This window comes from Leguminivora glycinivorella, chromosome 3 (assembly GCF_023078275.1).
Source record: "Leguminivora glycinivorella isolate SPB_JAAS2020 chromosome 3, LegGlyc_1.1, whole genome shotgun sequence".
NCBI classification, from domain to species: Eukaryota; Metazoa; Arthropoda; class Insecta; order Lepidoptera; family Tortricidae; genus Leguminivora; species Leguminivora glycinivorella.
Genome location: NC_062973.1, coordinates 21094476 through 21115017, shown reverse-complemented (window position 1 = coordinate 21115017; position 20542 = coordinate 21094476). Strand labels below are relative to the sequence as shown.

Genomic DNA, 20542 nt, shown 5'->3' with positions numbered 1-20542 from the left:
ATTGTCCATTAAGAACAACTCAGTCAAAAGATATTTCAAAAAAATTTTTAAAATCGAGGTTCCGCTCTCGACTCTTTCCTCCTTCAAAACTTTATCAATCGGAATAACAATGAATAACAATGAAATTTGAGAATCTGAATAACAATGAAATAATCTATGTCGGACCGTTTAGCTTTTTTGGTTAATTGTTACCAATCTTGAGTATCACACCTTTTTTTGCGCCACAATGAAAAAGGCCGTTTTTGGAAATTTTTGATTGGCTCTGGAGTCTTTAAAAAGCAGAATATCAAAAAAATCAAAACGGTCCGACACAGATAAAAATAATAACAATCTGTGTTGAAAAAATCATTGCTCTATCTTCAAAAACCAGGGAGGAAATAGTCGAGAGCGTTTGTATGGAGAATTGACCCCTACCGTATCGTCTTAATGCGCTTCTCAAGTCAGCACCAGACTGTGACGTTTTTGCCAGTAGATGGAAGGTCTTATGTGATGAATGTCAGAGGTTATGCGAGGCGATGGATGATCGGGTGTCTTCAGTTAGTTATTAAGTTTATTATGAATGTTAACGTTATTACACTAAGTATTAACAATATAGTATGATGTTTTATGCAATGCACAGTGCCTTAGTGTCTCACTGTAATACTGTGTAGTTTGTTTTTGAAATAAAAATAAAATAAATAAAATTAAAAACGCCAGTGAAAACCATAATTACCTATTGTTGGTTGAATACTCGAATTAAACCATAGTTATTTATTTTACAAGGGGGCAAAGTTGTTGTTTAATCGCGTGCCAATATTGATACCCGAGCAAGTGAAAGGTTCTAACATCCCGTTTCTCCGGGTGACCCGTCGGGTGGGTCACCCGTTGATCACGAATGCTGTAAATTATACGCGTAATAATCCGTTTCCATAGTTTTATTTCATGTTTTAGAAGAATCAAGAGAGTCTTTACCAGTTGGTGTACAAAAATATACATTAGGTTCTCAATAGAGCGTGCACTAGAAAAGGATAGATGACATAACTCCTTTAAAAGGACATTTTTAACTAAGTCAGCACAAGCGCGGGAGGGGACAAACAACTACTTGGCCACGCGCCTCTTGCCGCCACAAAGTGTAGGGGCCTTTTGTACAGGCCTATACAAGGACTTATACAGTGTCAATGTTAAAAGAGGGCTTTAGACTTTGTAGTTTTCATGTTGAAATTTTAGGCGTGTTAATCAATTATTATAAGTTGATAATTATAACATAGTAAAAATGCTGGAAGCGCTGGTAGCCTAGCGGTAAGTACAGTCAACAACACAGCTGTGTATACAGATAAAGTGCCAAAAATATCGTCGGGTGACAAGCAAAAGTCACTAAGTACCAAATTGACACAAGGGAGATAATCAATGTTTAGATATTTTTCGACTTAATAAATCCGTATATTACTTAAATCAAGTGTAATGCATTTTTTTCAGTATTTAAAAATGTGGCAAATATATGATAATGCAAATATTAATCGTCTGTAGTTTAAAGTTATTATGCATAATGAGTTTTTGCTGCCGCAGTTTTGAAAAATCAGTGTATATAGTGAAACATTTGTATGAACAGCGGTAACCTTTATTAAAACTTTACACCAACTCGGTAATAGAAAAAAATAGTTTATCTTGGCAATTAAAAGTACTTATAATATATCTCAGTCTCGGCTTCGGAATCACTTCTTTCTGATTCGTCGTAATTTGGCTCCGGCAAGCGATTTCGGAGCGATTTCAGCGTTTTAAGATTCTTATACCACGGAGCGAATTCTTCTGACATCTGCTTAGCTTTAACTAGCTTGATGAGATCTGCCTTTTTCTGTTCTGAAATAGGTTGCAAGTTTTTGTACGCTGCTTTTAGTGCTACCGGTAATGTCCGTTGACGACCTTTACCCCTGACATTTATCTTTTTGTAGTCGGAGGTATGGTGATAACGGTAAAATATTACCGCGGGGAGTTGCTTTTCAAATTTGAGGCATTTTATTTTAAGTGCCATGATACTACAGCTCCAGTTTCGTCTTTAATCCTGTTTTTTATTGTTTTTTTTTTGCCAGGTCATGTAAATCGTAAAAATCTTTAAAATTTAGAAGATTTGTGTTATATAGGGCCTGTTAGATTTTCTTTCTTTCTGTGTTCGGGCAGATTTAAATATGTCCACTCAATCATGCATAGTATAAGCACATCTGTACTTTTTTGTAGACTCAAATCATTAACTGCGAGCAACTTGCAAACTTTAGGCAGGACAAACTCATTAAATGAAACAGTGAGTTTTTGCTGCCGAGTGTTATTATAGCGTTAGTATTTAATGATTTTTTGTAAATCGTAAGATAGTTTTAAATTGTTTTTATGGCATTAATGTGTTTGTCATTAGCAAATAGACGAAAAAATATTACATTGTACCCAAAAAAAATGGCTTTTTTAAAAAGTGTACTTAGTGACTTTTGCTTGTCACCCGACGATATGTATACAGAACTTTATTACCTGTACATAAAGGTGTGTATACACACTTTGTCTGTATACACAGCTGTGTTGTTGACTGTACGTGCGACTTTCGTTCCGGAGTTCGCGGAAACCCCGGCGCGCACCAATGAGTTTTTCGAAATTTATGTGCGAAATGTCATTTGATATTTGCCAGTCGCTTTTCGGTGAAGGAAAACATCGTGAGGAGATCGGACTAATTCCAATAAGGTCATCAACCCTTCGGGTTGGAAGGTCAGATGGCAGTCGCTTTCGTAAAAACTAGTGCCTACGCCAAATCTTGGGATTATTTGTCAAAGCGGACCCCAGGCTCCCATGAGCCGTGGCAAATGCCGGGATAACGCAAGGATGATGATGATAACATAGTAAAAATACCACTTTTAATAATGAAATAGGGTCAATTAGCAAAGAGTAACATGAGTCACGATTTTATGGCATGTTCCACTTAATCATGACGCAAGTTCGAGTGATAATCTATCTCTAAATAAGTGTTACTTTTCCTATATATGCATAGATCCTTAATTTGCAGCTGTAGTTCAAATAAACACTCAACGAAGTAGTGACACGTTACTTTTACGTAGATTTACCCAATAGGTACAGTCACCGGCATAAATAAGTGATGATTTCTGTACCTTGTCATATTAACGTTTTGTTTGAAATGTCACACGAAATTGTCAAACGATTAAAAGCGACAAGGTACAGAAATCATCACTTATTTATGCCGGTGACTGTACTTACTTATTTTATCACCAGTCAAACTGCTTTAAGATTGAAATCTTTATACTAACACATATAAGGTACAGCGGGGCAAATCTCGACTAGGGGCAATTGTAACTATTTTTTTTTTTACATTGATATTGAGTTCTACAAGTATCCACTGAACACGCCTACCATATATAACCGGTGGACACTTTCTTTAATAATGCAAACATTTTAAAACATGGAAAAAATGGGCCAGTTACATTTGTCCCCCAGTCGAGATTTGCCCCGCTCTGCGTCCAGCCGAGTCGACGAGTTGTCAGTTCGTAGGTAGACGCTTCGTGGCGTACACGAAGGGAGGCCTATGCTCAGCAGTGGTCGATTAATGGCTGAAATGATGATGATGATGATGAGACGCTTCGGTTTCACAAGTCATCAGCTACGCTCGTAGCGTACCTCAACGCTGGCACTAAACTTTTAACCTCATGATTATAGACAGACAGAAATCACAAATAACATACATATCGTCACTACTTTTAAAAAATCTCGTATCTCACGCTGTTCCTCAAAGTTAAAACGCAGTAAGTCTATATGCATTTCATACATACTTAACTTACTACAATTTTCTTTTCATTGACAGACGAAGATTTTTTTAAAGTAGTGACGATATAATAGATCCCATTAAGGGATAAGTCCGCCTACATTGTATATTACTGACTCTGTAACCGTGTCTCTTTTGTTTCCTTTATGTGTAATAAAGCTTATACATACATACATATAATATTGTAGACATAACATATTATGGAATTTCAGGCTATTGCTTTGAGAAACTTAAGTTTTGACAACTCTATTTGACCAAGAGAAACCAAATATGATTTGTACTTTGTACTCTTATTATTATGTTTATGCGAGAGATTGTTTATTATGCGGCTTTCTACTTAATGAGTTACTTTATAGCGGTATTTATACTGCCGATTGTGTTCAAGTAGTATATAAGGTGATATAAGTGTTTCCTAAACAAACTAACCTAGAACAGAACAAGAGAGTAAGTAATTTATATGTACTTAGCAAATCTCTAATGAATTGCTATTGAAATGAAATTGTCGTCACGCCACTGAAGGATTTTCGAGGAAATAAAAGAATTGCCCTACACAGACAATTTCAGTAGCTTTACCAGGAATTTGACACTTACATAATATGTTTGCAAGCGTGTGCGCAACTTACTTTCTATACATGTCAAAAAAAAACATATACTTATTTTTTGACTTTGATGTTCATATGCGCATTGTAATATGCCTAATTGGAAAATAAATATTTCATTTCATTTCATTTCAATTTAAATTCCGCCCAAAATAAGTTGGCAACGATTTTGACACCTTTGCAAAAGTAAATGTCATAATTTCATCGAAGTTTGACGTTTAAAATAAGGATGAAAGTGCATGCTGTTCTTATAAAAATGGCAAAGTCACTATAAGCGTGACGTTCAGATTTGAGGAGTTTGGTTCTGGCCATCATCAGCAGTTCCACTGCACCAAATGTCACTGTTCTCAACGAAAGTGCATGATGTTCTTATAAAAATACCAAAGTCACTATAAGCGTGCCGTTCAGATTTGAGGAGTTCGGTTCTGACCATCATCAGAAATTCCACTGCACCAAATGTCACTGTTCTGGACGAAAGTGCATGCTGTTCTTATAAAAATGGCAAAGTCACTATAAGCGTGCCGTTCAGATTTGAGGAGTTTGGTTCTGGCCATCATCAGCAGTTCCACTGCACCAAATGTCACTGTTCTGGACGAAAGTGCATGCTGTTCTTATAAAAATACCAAAGTCACTATAAGCGTGCCGTTCAGATTTGAGGAGTTCGGTTCTGACCATCATCAGAAATTCCACTGCACCAAATGTCACTGTTCTGTACGAAAGTGCATGCTGTTCGTATAAAAATACCCAAGTCACTATAAGCGTGCCGTTCAGATTGGAAGAGTTCCGTTCTGGCCATCATCAGCAGTTCCACTGCACCAAATGTCACTGTTCCGTACCTAAATGCATGCTGTTCCTTTATTAACACAAAAATCACCATATGTATGCCTTTCAGATTTGAGGAGTTCCCTCGATTTCTCCAGGATCCCATCATCAGAACTGGGTTCTGAGAAAAATGGGACCAATCTGTATGTATATACATTCAATCAAAAAAAAAATTTTCAAAATCGGTCCAGGAACGACGGAGATATCGAGGAACAAACATAAAAAATAAAAAAAAAAACATACAGACGACTTGATAACCGTCCTTCTTGAGATATGAGGCGACGGTTAATAACATTCGCACCATTCGCACCGGCGACGCCTGTTCGAAACGTTGTTAACTTTATTTTGAATAGACTAGTACCTACCTACTTACAAAAACTTACTTTCCTTTTAGCTAAAACTTTATTTTCTCACTCCTCGACGGCACATCTGACATACGAACTAGAATTTATTTCAACGACCTTATTTATAATATTTGTAAAGTTATTTTAACATTAACATAAGAACCGCAGTTGGTAAGTAGTTTCCGATATGGCTCGGATTTAACAGGAACGAGTTGCATTTGCAAATGGAAATGGTTAGCGCGTTTCCTCGAAGCATATTTCCATGATTTTACGAGTATAAAGTGGGTAAATGGTATTTTTCTGTATGCAGGTGATACGTATTCATTCATTATCTGGAATAGGGAAACAATACACTGATTTAGACTTTCACACATAATTATTTTTAAAACCCCTTATTTGCCAAGAGTGGCACTGAAATCTGAGTAGTTTGATGTGCTCTGCCTATCCCTTCATGGGACACAGGCGTGATTGTATGTATGTATGTTATTTTTAAAATCGGGACTTAATCGCGTATGACTACATATTAAACTGACTTCCAACGTTTCAGGGACGGCGTTGTCCCCGTGGTCTCGGAGAAGACTCACCCGACCCGGGTGACCCCTTCCACCCGAGACCACGGGGACAACGCCGTCCCTGAAACGTTGAAGGTCAGTTTAATATGTTGACTACATACGCGATTCAGTCCCGATTTTAAAAATAATTATAGGGAAACAATGTCAAGTTTTATAAACACCTCTTTTTCTACTGAATAGTGGGTACGTAACGTTGAAAATATCAGGATACTTTCATAACTCGTTAAAATAGAGGTAGTCTGATAGATGCGTGTTCTGATACTTATGAACACCTTGCCCGCTCCGATATATCAGATGACGACTAAACATACGTATCTACTGTACTGTCCTCTTAACACATTCTCTGCCAGTAGGTATCATTTTGTACGAAAATGAACGACAGATATCTGTCGCCGGCACCAAACGTGTTAAAATTATAACAAAATAATGTACATAAAAGCAGTTATGATGCAACCTTGACACGACCTGCAGTGTTTCCATACATTATCATTATATCAAAAACATAACAAATTCAAAAATCTGAACATATCCTGCATATCGCCGGCACTCGGGCACTGGTGACATTGCCGCTTCACAATAATGGCCGCCATGTTGCCAGCCGTCGTTAAATCGTCGAATGCTGCAGTTACACATATGTGCGCCATTATTGGTGGTGCAGCTGGCGCGGAAACTGCCCACTCGTTACTGGCGCCGGCTTTTCATCGGCTCGCATTGAAAATTACGTAAGTACAACTTACTAGGTTACAAATGTATAAGAGAAGGATGATTTGGAAGTACATATACTAGCCAAATTTTGCTTAGTGGCTTTTGAGGTCATAAGTAATGAAGAACTTTTACTATAGGACCAATGCTGAAGTCGCGAAAAAAAATTTGGCTGTTACATAGAGATGAGTAACATCACGTCAGTCGAAAGGTCGTCGAAAGATATAAAACATCCAAAAAGTTAGGTCTGATTTAGACGGCTTGCGAACTCGCATGCGATTTTTGTTACATTTCGGCCTGTTGAGGTTACATACAAGTCAGCACGGCCATCAAATACCGCAATGTAATAAAACCCGTGTGCGAGTTCTCGTACCGTCTTTATAGGCTACTTGCCTCCTAATCAAATCAGCTTCTTTTTAAGAACTGTCAAAACGAATTTGAACGACTTGCTAATATAGAATTTATATGAAATCGAATTGAGTGACGTCACGGTCAACTCAGTTACTTTATATATTTCTACCTGACTTTTAAACAGAGATCGGATTTTTGTGCGTCATCTCATACTAAAAGTCATTAAAATGACGTAAATCACTAAGAATGTCACAAATCCGTCCGATCTCTGCTTATAAAAATATAAATTGGATTTGAAAATAACTTCTGTCCCTGTTTTTCTTATAATTATCTCTGATGATTTATTTCGTGCACGGTATAAAATATTTTATTTTAACTACAGTCAAGTACCCTATTCATTGTGTTTGTACCTCGAATAGTGTAAAAATATGGCGCTATAGGTCATCTAGTATCCTCAACATGATCAAATCGAAAGTAATATCGGACTCAGAACCCCCAATCAACTTCGGAAAATCTATTCTTGACCAAAAGCTTAGGTACTACACATAAATGCAACCAAGGTCGGATCCAGCTTCGTAGGTACTTAGGGGTCATGTGGTCAATATGTGTGCCAAGCCCAGGCCCCAGGGGGGCTAATTCGCACATGAATACCTACAACGCATAGTTACAACCGCTTTTATTAGACAGCTTAGAATCAAACAGGATTATTAAAGTAAACGAGGCTTCCCTAAATTTTAACGCCCCAAGCGAGGGATGCCATTACTCAGACTTGGGCCATCATCGAGAATATCCGTTTTATTGTTTGTAAGTGTTGTAAAATATTTTATAACTCCGTGCGTACGTCACGTCTTAACGCGTATTACGATTTAGAGGATTTCAAGAGTGTGACTTAGAAGGGTTTGTAAATTATACTATTTATTGTATATGTAGGTGTGTGTGTGTGGATTGAGTGAGCACCTTCCGAAAATAAAAATAAATATGCTGATCATTTAGTAAAAGTTCTAAAACAATTGTAAAACGAATCTCTGAATTTGTAAAAAGATAAATCAAAAGATACAGCCATTAACATGTGCTCACTCAGTTCTCACAAACTACCAACGAAAACAGTGAATATATTCATTTAACATATAATATTTATATACTAACATTTAGTAAAAAATAGGCCAACCTACCTCTATAAATATTAGATCACCTAGTGACGTATTAAATTTTTTACAAATAGTTTCTTATGCTCACTCAATCCACACACTTTTGAAAAGCCGAATTTTGATGAAAAACATAAGATTTAGACCGCTATTATATTAACATGTGCTCACTCAGTTCTCACAAACTACCAACGAAAACAGTGAATATATTCATTTAACATATAATATTTATATACTAACATTTAGTAAAAAATAGGCCAACCTACCTCTATAAATATTAGATCACCTAGTGACGTATTAAATTTTTTACAAATAGTTTCTTATGCTCACTCAATCCACACACTTTTGAAAAGCCGAATTTTGATGAAAAACATAAGATTTAGACCGCTATTATATGTGTATAGTTTAGTAAAAGTGAAATGGGAATTTGTAAAATACAAAACGAACCACTAACGTGTCAGGTTTTTTATAATAAATTTTTGTAAGTGCTCACTCAGTCCACACGTTTTGAGAAAGTTAAAAATGTAAATATCTTACGATTTGTAGCACCTAAGACACTCGAAAGTACTTCAACATTTAGTAAAAATTTTTACTAAATATCCACCATCTAATATTTTATATTCGTTGTCTGGTTTTAAAGATATTCAGACATAACTTTTCTCATACAAATGTATCAAGTAGGGTGACTACATTATGTCGGCTCCTGATTTTCCCCACCTTCCCATTGTCATATTGAGATTGGGGAGTTTCGTTCGTTCAATTTTGATAATATTAAACTAATAACATATTAATTATCCATCTGCAAACTGTTTTTAGGTTATGTTCTTGGCCTAGTGATGATGTGTATTGTGTAATTTTTATCGACGTCAGGATAATAACCATATCGACATGCATGCATTAAAAAGGACATGAATGATAATTGGTAAGAAACAAAGAATATAATACTTCACTAGTAAGAAACCAGAACCTGGTAATCTAATCGCGCTAACAGATGAGCGTACCGGATTTGTAAGTGGGAGCGAGAAATAGTTATTATTTTCTCGCTCCCACTTACAAATCCGGTAAACTATTATCAAAATTGAACGAAACTCCCCAATCTCAATATGACAATGGGAAGGTGGGGAAAATCAGGAGCCGACATAGTGTGGTCACCCTACTTGATACATTTGTATGAGAAAAGTTATGTCTGAATATCTTTAAAACCAGACAACGAATATAAAATATTAGATGGTGGATATTTAGTAAAAATTTTTACTAAATGTTGAAGTACTTTCGAGTGTCTTAGGTGCTACAAATCGTAAGATATTTACATTTTTAACTTTCTCAAAACGTGTGGACTGAGTGAGCACTTACAAAAATTTATTATAAAAAAACCTGACACGTTAGTGGTTCGTTTTGTATTTTACAAATTCCCATTTCACTTTTACTAAACTATACACATATAATAGCGGTCTAAATCTTATGTTTTTCATCAAAATTCGGCTTTTCAAAAGTGTGTGGATTGAGTGAGCATAAGAAACTATTTGTAAAAAATTTAATACGTCACTAGGTGATCTAATATTTATAGAGGTAGGTTGCCCTATTTTTTACTAAATGTTAGTATATAAATATTATATGTTAAATGAATATATTCACTGTTTTCGTTGGTATTTTGTGAGAACTGAGTGAGCACATGTTAATGGCTGTATCTTTTGATTTATCTTTTTACAAATTCAGAGATTCGTTTTACAATTGTTTTAGAACTTTTACTAAATGATCAGCATATTTTTTTTTATTTTCAGAAGGTGCTCACTCAATCCACACACACACTATGTAGGTACGTATGTGCAAATACATAGACAAAGCAGCGGAACAGGTCAATCGTTTCACGTACAGTCCAATACAGCATCCAATACACTGTGACGGCCAAAGCGCAAAATATATCGCAATTCACCTTTGTTAGCATTATAATAAAGATCTGTTCCCCTATATTAGGCGCTTTGGCGCATATTTGACGCAGACTGTATCAAGGGAATGTGGTCGATAATAAAATACACTTCATTATTTCATGGATTTATTACAAATAATCGTACACAAGCTTGACAAAAAAAGTAAAAATAACAAATTGTGCATTAAGTAGATAGCAAAAAAATACACAAGCAACATTAAAAAATATGCACAGAAATGCTTTTAAAAAGTAAAAATCCTACAAAGTAATAATAATTTATCTTCTGCAGTATCAAGGCTCACGTCCTTTTAAATTGTGGTGAGAGTAGTAAACAATCCATCCAACCATTTGTAAAAAAAAACTTACGTGTGAAAACAGCATTGGTTCAAAATAACAATTATTTCATGACCTCATAAATACGTACTAGGGCTAGCACCTAGTAATTGGATAAATGCATTCTTTTTCTGAACAATGTTATTTTTAACAAAACGCTTTCCGTCGACAATAATATCTATAAACACTGATATTAAGGCACTGCTATTTGGAACGCCTCAGTAACATTTAAAATATAATAATTATGTACACTGCGAAAGTTTGACAACTCAGTCACAACATCTCGTGCATTCGAGTTTAGTTTGTACTAAATAAAGCCTAAATAAAGAACATGTGTCATAATACCAAAAAAATAGGTAAGATACATTTAGGGCTGTACTATTTAAACTTAATTAATTGAAATATCAAACCAAATATCTACTGATTCAAATCAACAATATTATTTATAACCGTATATAACTTATATCGTTAACTATTAACCGGTAAAAATAACAATCCCATAAAATTTTATTTGTTAACAAAACAATATTCACAGCTCACACACAGTGACTTCTTCGATTTAGCAACAGATCGTAAGATTTTAAACACATTTTTATAATTCTGTTCGTCGGAAGACGGCACAATTTAAACATTACTTAAATGCAAATATACGTTTTTGTAGTCTCTAAAGTCAGCGAACTACGCAGTAGTAGTATAGAAGAAATGTAAGTAGTTATATAATAATAAGCAAAAGCATATAATTTATAACTGAGTTAAGTAGAAAATTCAGATTAAATACTTCAAGCAACAAATGTGCCGTGTAGCGAGTTTAACGGCTAACTTCAGCTTCTAGCTGTTGGCTACACTTAATTGGTAATAAGGAGTCTTCAGGATATCAATCACTTTCAATACACATCTTGTACACGTCGTAACAAAAATATATCAAAATACACAAACACACATAGCTTCGCATATTGGTGTCGAGAATATACACGATACGAAATAAAAGTTCAGTAAAGCACGGCGATAGTTAGCGGAAGCCCCTCAGGGTGAGATGGTGCAGGTTAAAGTGGTAGGCGACAGCAAGCATCGCGGTGCGGAAATCAAAGATGAGTAGAAAGAACTCTCCCAGCCACTCGGCCGGGGTCATCCTTTCTACTACTTCATGTCAACGGGAGCGCATGAGCCTCTCGCACTGCGCCAGTAAATATTTCTTCTGCTTTTCGTCGACTAAGAATATCACTTTACCGGAACCGGAGCTCGGGAACATGCCTAACACCTTTTTCTTATTGGTCGGTATGTACACTCCCTTCGCGACGGCTGTCGGCACCTCGGGTAGTTCCGTCCATAGGTAGGTCCACAGGATCTGAAAAGGTAAACTATGAGCACCTTTCTAATAATAACTCAAGGCGAACTATTTAGTAACGACCTTGAACGGTTGTTAAAAAGGTTGTTCGCGCGCAGCCTGAATCAGTTCGCTAGTTTCGAGCAATTTTGCGGATCAACGCTCGATCGGACACCCTCCTATTTAACGATAATTCGCTGGCTTTATTCAAAAATATTCTCTAGGTGGATACATCCCATTCAACGAGAATTGCTTTACCCAACGGCTTATATCGTAAAGTGGAAAGTTTATTTTATGTTTTGGTTAACTTTTATGTTGCTACAATCATCTACAAATTCTGGACTTTCTAGTAGAAAAAGTATGCGAAAAAAATTGATATGCAAAAGCTACTATTTTATTTTTTGAAGCTTCATATTTACCTATTTATTAAGTTTGCATGAAAAATATATAAGTCACTACCATGGACCAATTTCTCAAAACTGAAAGTTACAAGTTACAAGCGGAAGTCTCTTTCCAACTTGTCATATTACACAGTGACTACCACTTGTAAATTGTAACTTGTAGCTTCGAGAAATGGGCTCCAGGGATTTCATTCTTATTAATAATGAAAATTAAATTATTTTCGATGTAGGGAACAAATCAAATTATTTTATGAAATATTTTTTGATTTGTTTTTTTAAGTAGTAACACTACTATATATAAATTATAAACTGAAATAGATACCATACACTAAAGAAAAAGCGATCAAGCCCACTGGTGGCGAAGCCGGGAATCGAACCCGGGTCTCCAGCTAACGCGGCTGACGTGTTCGACCGCTACACCACCCCGACCGCCGAGGTACCCGTCGAAATTTCTCTAGTGTATGTTATCTCTGAAGGCTAGGCGCCTTTGACCAACTCTAAGGGCGAGCAATTAGTGCTTGCACCTCCTATATGAATCCTTTTGCAGGATTACGATATAGCGAGAGAGATGGTGCTGCCATCTATCGATGTAGGGAACAAATCAAATTATTCGCCACCAGTGGGCTTGATCGCTTTTTCTTTAGTGTATGGTATCTATTTCAGTTTATAATTTATATATAGTAGTGTTACTACTTAAAAAAACAAATCAAAAAATATTTCATAATTTGATTTGTTCCCTACATCGATAGATGGCAGCACCATCTCTCTCGCTATATCGTAATCCTGCAAAAGGATTCATATAGGAGGTGCAAGCACTAATTTCTCGCCCTTAGAGTTGGTCAAAGGCGCCTAGCCTTCATTAAATTATTTTGTTTTCAACCGCAAACAAAATAGATATTTCCCAATGTCTCTATAATACTGAAAGAAAATATATCCATCCGGGAGCCCTCGCCATTTTTCACGTTATAATAAGGCCAGTTAGTACAAAAGTGACAATAATAACAATGTCGACGAAGTAGGTCAGCCGGCGAAAGTTCACTGGTTATCGCGACGACGTTGATGCAATGGATACATAATGCATGTAGGGAAGGATCGCCGCTAATAAGTTTAGATGACGGAATTGTATTTTCCGGGAGACTGAGCCTATTACACCTATTACGTGGTTTTCCAAACTAACTAAATTGAAGATTTGGGTCAAAAAAATTTAGTAAATTCGTCACTTCTGTGGATAATATTATAAAATTTAACGACTTGAAGAACGTACTCTACGTACGTGTCACGTACGAGTAAGAAGATCAAACACAACTTCAATTCAGGTCCTGTCATTGCAACTACTACTTATACATGTATGTATTATCAGGTGGTCTAGCACAACTTGCATTCTCGACGCGAGTCCATGCGCGAGTCGTTAATTATTATCGAAATATTGTATTTTCTTCTAGATTATCTAGAAATAGGATCTTAACGCCGATTAATTCTATAATCACCGATCTTCTATCAATCTTATTACACTTGTTTACTTCTCTTGGAATGGATAGAGTAGCTATAATAAATGCTATAATACAATAATAAAACACTTTCCCCCTTATTCATAAACGTTCTCTAAAGTTGTCAAGCCCATAAAGTTCGTTTGTCCCTTTCTATCACAGACGTCGGAAAAGGCATTTCAAAGGGGTTGCATTTATTTGTGAACACAGGCCAAGGCAAAATACACATAATAACAACAAGACAGAAAGGAATGAAGTGCCACGAAATGGCCTCATCTCAGCGTGTTGCTGGTAACTTCCAACGCTGATCTTCCGATGAGACGATCAAGTGAGAAAGATTCACGGAGGGTACGATAACAGAACAGAAGAAATACAAATCACATACAAGAAAGAAGAAGAATAAGGGGTTTTTCTTTTAAACTTAAGCGTAAGCAATTGGACTTTCAAGAACTGACTAGTAAGAGAAATGAAAATAAGTATCGGAAGTATTACAAAGTTGCAAGTGAAGTTTTGTTGAGCAATAGATAGCAATTGTGCCCTCCTACACATTCTGATGACCTAACCAATTAAATTGCAAGTGCTGATCAAGTTGTTTTCATCTTTTTTATTCCAAGTTAGTTAAATAAGAGTATATTTTAGTAAAATAAAGACTGTTGAGCAATTTTAAAGGACAAGGCTGAAACGAGTAGGTACATAATCTGCTTGATTCGCTTTTTTTAACCCCCGACGCAAAAACGACGGGTGTATAAGTTGAGTGACGTGTCTGTCTGTCTGTCTGTGTGTCTGTGGCATCGTAGCTCCCAAACGAATGTACCGATTTAGATTTAGTTTTTTTTTGTTTGAAAGCTGAGTTAGTCGGGAGTGTCCTTAGCCATGTTTCATGAAAATCGGTCCACTATGTCGCGGTCGGGGGTTTTTTCAAAATTTTCATTTTGTGTTTAGGTTATTTCAAATTTAGTGCTTGTTGAGGGGGTCCTCGCTAGGAGTACGGGAGGCCGATTACCATTAGATACTAAACATTTTGGAGGTTTCAGTTCTTAATATTATCTATCTCTCTTGTGATCCATTTTTTAACAAACGCAAAATTGACGGGGTGTTATAAGTTTGACGCGTCTGTGTGAGTGTCTCTGTCTGTGGCATCGTAGCTCCCGAACGGATGAACCGATTTAGATTTAATGAATTAGTCGGGAGTGTTCTTAGCCATTTTTGATGGAAATCGGTCTACTATATCGGGGTTGATTTCAACATTTATTTTTTGTGGTAGGGTTATTCTGTACGTACCTGCCAGCCGCCGAAGACTACGTTCTTCTCTAGGTAGAGCAGCCGCTTGTCGGTGCACATCACCACTTCTTTACTGGGGATCACCCACACGTGCGCCTCGTAAGAGTCCGTGCTGACATATTTGCCCTGGTGGGAAAAAATACTTATATTATTATTAAATCATTTATTTCAGGCAACTTTAGTCCATAGATACACATATTCACAAAAGAAAAGAAAGAAACAAAAGTAAATTACAATGAAAACTTAGGTACTTATATCAAATTAAATTAAATTAGATCAAAGATATACATTTAAAACAATTTCACTGTGCACTGATATATCAAATAATTCTATAACTCAATAATTCTTATAATCAAAAATAAAAATGTATAACATCCAATAATAATAATAAATTAATAATATTCAATAATTTATAAAACATTAAAATTTGCAAGCATGCGCAGTCAAATTCTATTCAAATGTCCGAAGCTTAAGAACTAAAATACAGAACATAAATTAATATTAATTATAGTGTTGTATTAATTATATGTTTAGTTTGTGAAAAATATCTTTTATAATCACAAACTTTTTTTTCACGTCGGTGGCAAACATGTATACGGTCCGCCTGATGGAAAGCGGTCACCGTAACCTATGCACGCCTGCAACTCAAGGGGTGTCACATGTGCGTTGCCGACCCATTAGTAACTTGTACACTCCTTTTTTGAAGAACCCCACACTGTAGTTAATCGCTAATGCTATTTTGTGGGGTTGGATGGTCGAAGTCATTAAATAGATGAAGGAATCATACTTCCTGTCCAATTCTTAGGATCGTGTCAAATTCCAAGTCCATTTGATTGTTGCGTTAATCAATGTTTCGTTTTTTTTTTCTTTTTTGTAAATAAAGATAAAATAGAAGACATTTATTCGTGACATCACAGATAGGTAATTTTTTTAATTACTAAATGGAGTTAGTCCATCTACATTGTCACAGTCACAAACAAACAGAACATTAGTCGGCATCACGAACTGGACGCAACTCAGCATTGCCAGCGCAGGGGCCCATTTCTCGAAAGGTACAAGCCTTGTATTACAAGTGCGCGAACTGTCAAATCGTATGGGTTGTCATGGAAACACACTTGTAATACAAGGCTTGTACCTTTCGAGAAACGGGCCACTGGTCTTCCATAGGCCATTCGTTGATACTACGACAAATAACTGAGATAATACATATTGACGCTCATTTTGAGAGCATTGCATTGCCCATTCATTTGGAGCGCAGCGTGCCTTCCTCTTCCGTACCTCTCTAGCGCCCGTCATCTCATCCTTCACATATTGTCACATTTTTTTTGTACTACGTGTATACCTAAAGAGTCAATATTCTATTCGAAACTCAAAAAGTTTCTGATTGAAAACTTTTATCTTTTTTATAATATAAAGGACATTTTTATTGTATCTTACTAATATTTTACGTTTATTAGATATTTAATATTTATTGTACATACACATTCAAACACGATGTCAAATTGTTCATGAATAAATAAACTAAACTCAAAAAGTTTTGATTGAAGTCCTAGTCTGTAGTCTGTAAGTGCTTACATTGCTGTGCCCTAACGGGGTTTATGCTGGAACCTAAATATGTGTTATAAAATCTTGTAAAACCCATAAAAGCAATAAATGAATTATGAATTATGAATTATGAATTACCTTTTCCAACTCGAACAGCATCTTGTAGCCCTCTGCGTGGCTGCGGGAGTACGGCCTCACACCGGTGTCTGCCGGCAGGTAGCGAGCTGCTTAGTCGCCTCTTCTGATAGGTCAACCGCTCTAAAGATACATAATATGTACAGTACCTTCTCCAACTCGACAGCATCTTGTAGCCCTCTGCGTGGCTGCGGGAGTACGGCCTCACGCCGGTGTCTGCCGGCAGGTAGCGCGCCGCGCGACGCTTAGTCGTCTCTTCTGATAGGTCAGCCGCCCTAAACACACAACATTTAAATCTGATTTTTTTATATATTATTGTTTGTCATTAAGAGGCGTGTAAGACATTTTCTGAAGGGAGAAAAACAATATATATTCATATTTGTTGAAGTGCCTAATGTTATGTACAGTCAGCAGCAGAAGTTGCGTAGCGGGCAAGGTGTTCAAAATGAACTTGACACGATCTTATTTTTAAGACAATAAGAGCGTGTTGGGATCATTGTGAACACCTTGCCCGCTACGCAACTTCTGCTGCTGACTGTACATGACTTTACAAACTACATCATACTTCATTTTGATGGAGCTACTTACATACAACCATTTGTAAGTATTGGCCTATACATTGTAGTGGCAAACCCACATTGCTAGTAGAAAAAGTAGCTAAATGCAAAATTTTATCTAGTATTTTCAACTTAACGAATCTTGCAAAAAATACTTCAATAACAAAAATCTAAAGAACTATATATTTGTACAAGTGTGCTACACAATTTTATTACTTACACTACAATAAGATAAGCTATATACGGTTCACTCATTATTTAATAATATCATACGTATTATACAATACAAGTTATGTTTCTTAGATTGTTCATGGACCATCCATAAAATACGTAATCAAAGTGTAAGAGGGTTAGGAAGCGCAGGATAAGCAGTAAATTCAATGATAACCTACCACATAGTCATTTTAATGGAAATTCATCACAAAATATCCTAAATGAGTAGCTAGTTTTGCGTATTTTAAGGATGGCCCTGACAGCACGCGAAAAATCCAACGAAAATAAATAAGTGATCCAAAAACATTTTTGCTACGTAAACTATCTAATAAAGTTACTGTTAAACTTCTTACAGCTGCCTTATAAGCACCATAAACTTGCAATAATTAAATTACTGAGGATCGCCCTGTAGATAACGCCGTAACCCTACTCCAAAGTACTTGTATGAACTAAGTCGCAATAGTGTGGACCTTCTAACAGAAGAGCAGAGGCCAGTAATGAAGTCGACCACTCCTCCGAGCGGTCGGACGACGAGTCCAACAGTCCCGAGGCCGACGCCTTTGACGAACCCGCCGGCGCCGCCGTGCTGCGCGCCGCGGATAGGCATTACCACCACGCCGCGGACGCCTTCCGCTATGCCCTATAACGGCTAGGACGCTCAACTACTACCCAAACAACTTATCTCCGATACACGACGCGCTTAAATGTCGTGTTCTTAGCCGTATCTCGACATTCGGCAACAACAGACAGATTATTAAACCTGAGATCCCCATTGGCAACATTAGGACATATATAATCAAGGGAAAAATGGATCATGGGACATTTTTTGCCGTAAGTAAACATAGAAAGATGTATGTAATTTTGCGCGTGGGGCCATCCATTAAATACGCAAGTAGGCTAAACGTGGCGATTTTGAGTGTCTTAGTACTTCATTTTAAATGACCGAAATAGGGTTTCATGATGCGGTAAACTAGAAAAATAATAATGTAAAAAAATCCGACAGCTGTAACGGGATATGATAGTATTTTATGGATGCTCCCGTTCGTAATAAATCCTTGGGAGTCTAGTGAAACATGCGTTACAGAACGATGCGTAAAAATAATAATAAAGCATTTTCTTTTCTAGTCAATAATGGTAAGACGCAGTAAGTTTATAACATACTCATAAAAATATATATTTGTATCATTAGGCAGGCAATCAGGCTCACTTACAAATAGTGCGATAGGGACGGCCTGATCTTGTATCATTCATTGCGCGACAATGATTGCCTGCTAGATCGTGGCATTCCCGATAAACTTTGATTGAATACGACGACATCTTAAGGCAATTTTGGCGTCCAAATGGTTATAGGGCATTTTCAGAAATTAGGACTCAAAATTAGTGACAGTTGTTAACAAAAATTAACTGCATGTCAGTTTTGTGACGACAATTAAGAATAAAATTTGTCTAAAAACCAACTTTTATCATGTTATAAAACGTAGATTATTGCTTATAGTTTATGTAATTAACACAAAATCAATATTTTTATTGAAATTTAGAATAGAATAGAATAGAATAGAATAGAATAATGTTTATTCAGGCAACACACATTATTGCATTACATAAAAACAAATAAAGTACAAACAAACAATTATAAAATCTAGAAGAAGAAAACAATACAAACAGATGAAAAGAATATGTGAAGCTGAAATGGTCACCACTCAGCAATGCATGCTTACCCAATTGTCTTACCCAAAACTGACATCGAGTTAATTTTTGTTAACTTTCACTCATTTTGGGTCCCAATTTTTGAAAATGCCCTATAACCAAACATAGCCACAAGCACTACGCCTCTTTTAACATTACTCTGGCAAAGATGTATCAAAAAAAAATTAGGTACATTGTTGGAATGTTGCTTTAATTATTTCGCACAAAGCATCAAGCACCATGCATCCACTTATAGTCCGAGTTCTTAACCAGATGTACAGTCCGGTCGGCAGAAAGCATGAAACTGGGCATGTATATAGCTTATGGGTTTATAAGAAAATATGGAAGTAGAACTTTATTTTTGTATGATAAGGTGCAACGATTTTTCAGAAATGATTAACTCGTCCTTATATTACACGAAAATGATATACGATTTGCCCTAGTCACTAAGAGCAAAAAGAAGTAATGCATAGTTTTCACCGAGGAAACCGGCCCTTTCCCCTTTGTTTTTGTGGGGGGTAGTGACGTGCGATTTCATGACTATTGAGCTAAATCGGATCAGTTTGACCCAAGGAACAATTTTGTGAAGCAACATCGCCACAGGTAAAAGAGCAAAGTCGCTAGTCTTACTTATCGTTCAGGTCACCAAAGAGAAATATCGTTAGGGGAAAATGAGCATAGTTTGAAAATTATAAGTTCTAGCTTTATACTTCCAAAGACAATATTGTAGAAAATTTTATGAAGAACATATTTCTCCTAGACATCGTGATCCAAGCTTTCACGGTTTTCATGGAAATATTAAAAAACTGAAATCAGGGATACAAAAGTGGGGGGAAAGAGGGGAAACATTGACACCTCGGCGTGTTTCTACTTCCATATTTTCTTATAAACCTATAAGGTATATACATGCCAAGTTTCATGCTTTCTGCCAGCAGGGACTGTACTCTCATACTAATTAGCCGTTTCCGCACCGCACTATTACCCACTTCACATTGACACAACATGCATAAATGTGTTGGTTAGAGTATTTGTGTTTCATTCTGGTTTTACCCAAAAAGTTACTTGTAGACTTTGTTATAATTTTGTTCATTTGTTAAACAGTAAAATTGGCTTCTGAATGTAATTAATTTTTGTTTCCCTTTTTTTTTAGTGTAGCAGTGCATTGTATTGCCGTTCTAAAAGTTTATACTTATTTGAAGTAAAAAGTTCAGGCCACTAAAACTCACAACATATTTAAGGTCTAAAAGAAACTTGTCGTGCTATAAAAATGTCATGTGTGTGTGTGTGTGTGTGTGTGTGTGTGTGTGTGTGTGTTTTTTATATCCTAA

General features: G+C 36.3%; 1 protein-coding gene across 1 annotated transcript in view; it reads right to left on the bottom strand.

Moving 5' to 3' along the window:
• Positions 1-10364: 10364 nt before the first annotated feature.
• The window catches only part of LOC125224899 (vacuolar protein sorting-associated protein 13-like), a 108678-nt gene continuing 98500 nt past the window's right edge, over positions 10365-20542 (bottom strand). Inside the window, 4 exon segments of the mRNA XM_048128405.1 lie at positions 10365-11930; positions 15079-15204; positions 16762-16816; positions 16962-17033. Of these exon segments, the coding sequence (XP_047984362.1) occupies positions 11733-11930; positions 15079-15204; positions 16762-16816; positions 16962-17033 (451 nt within the window). The 3' untranslated portion in view covers positions 10365-11732.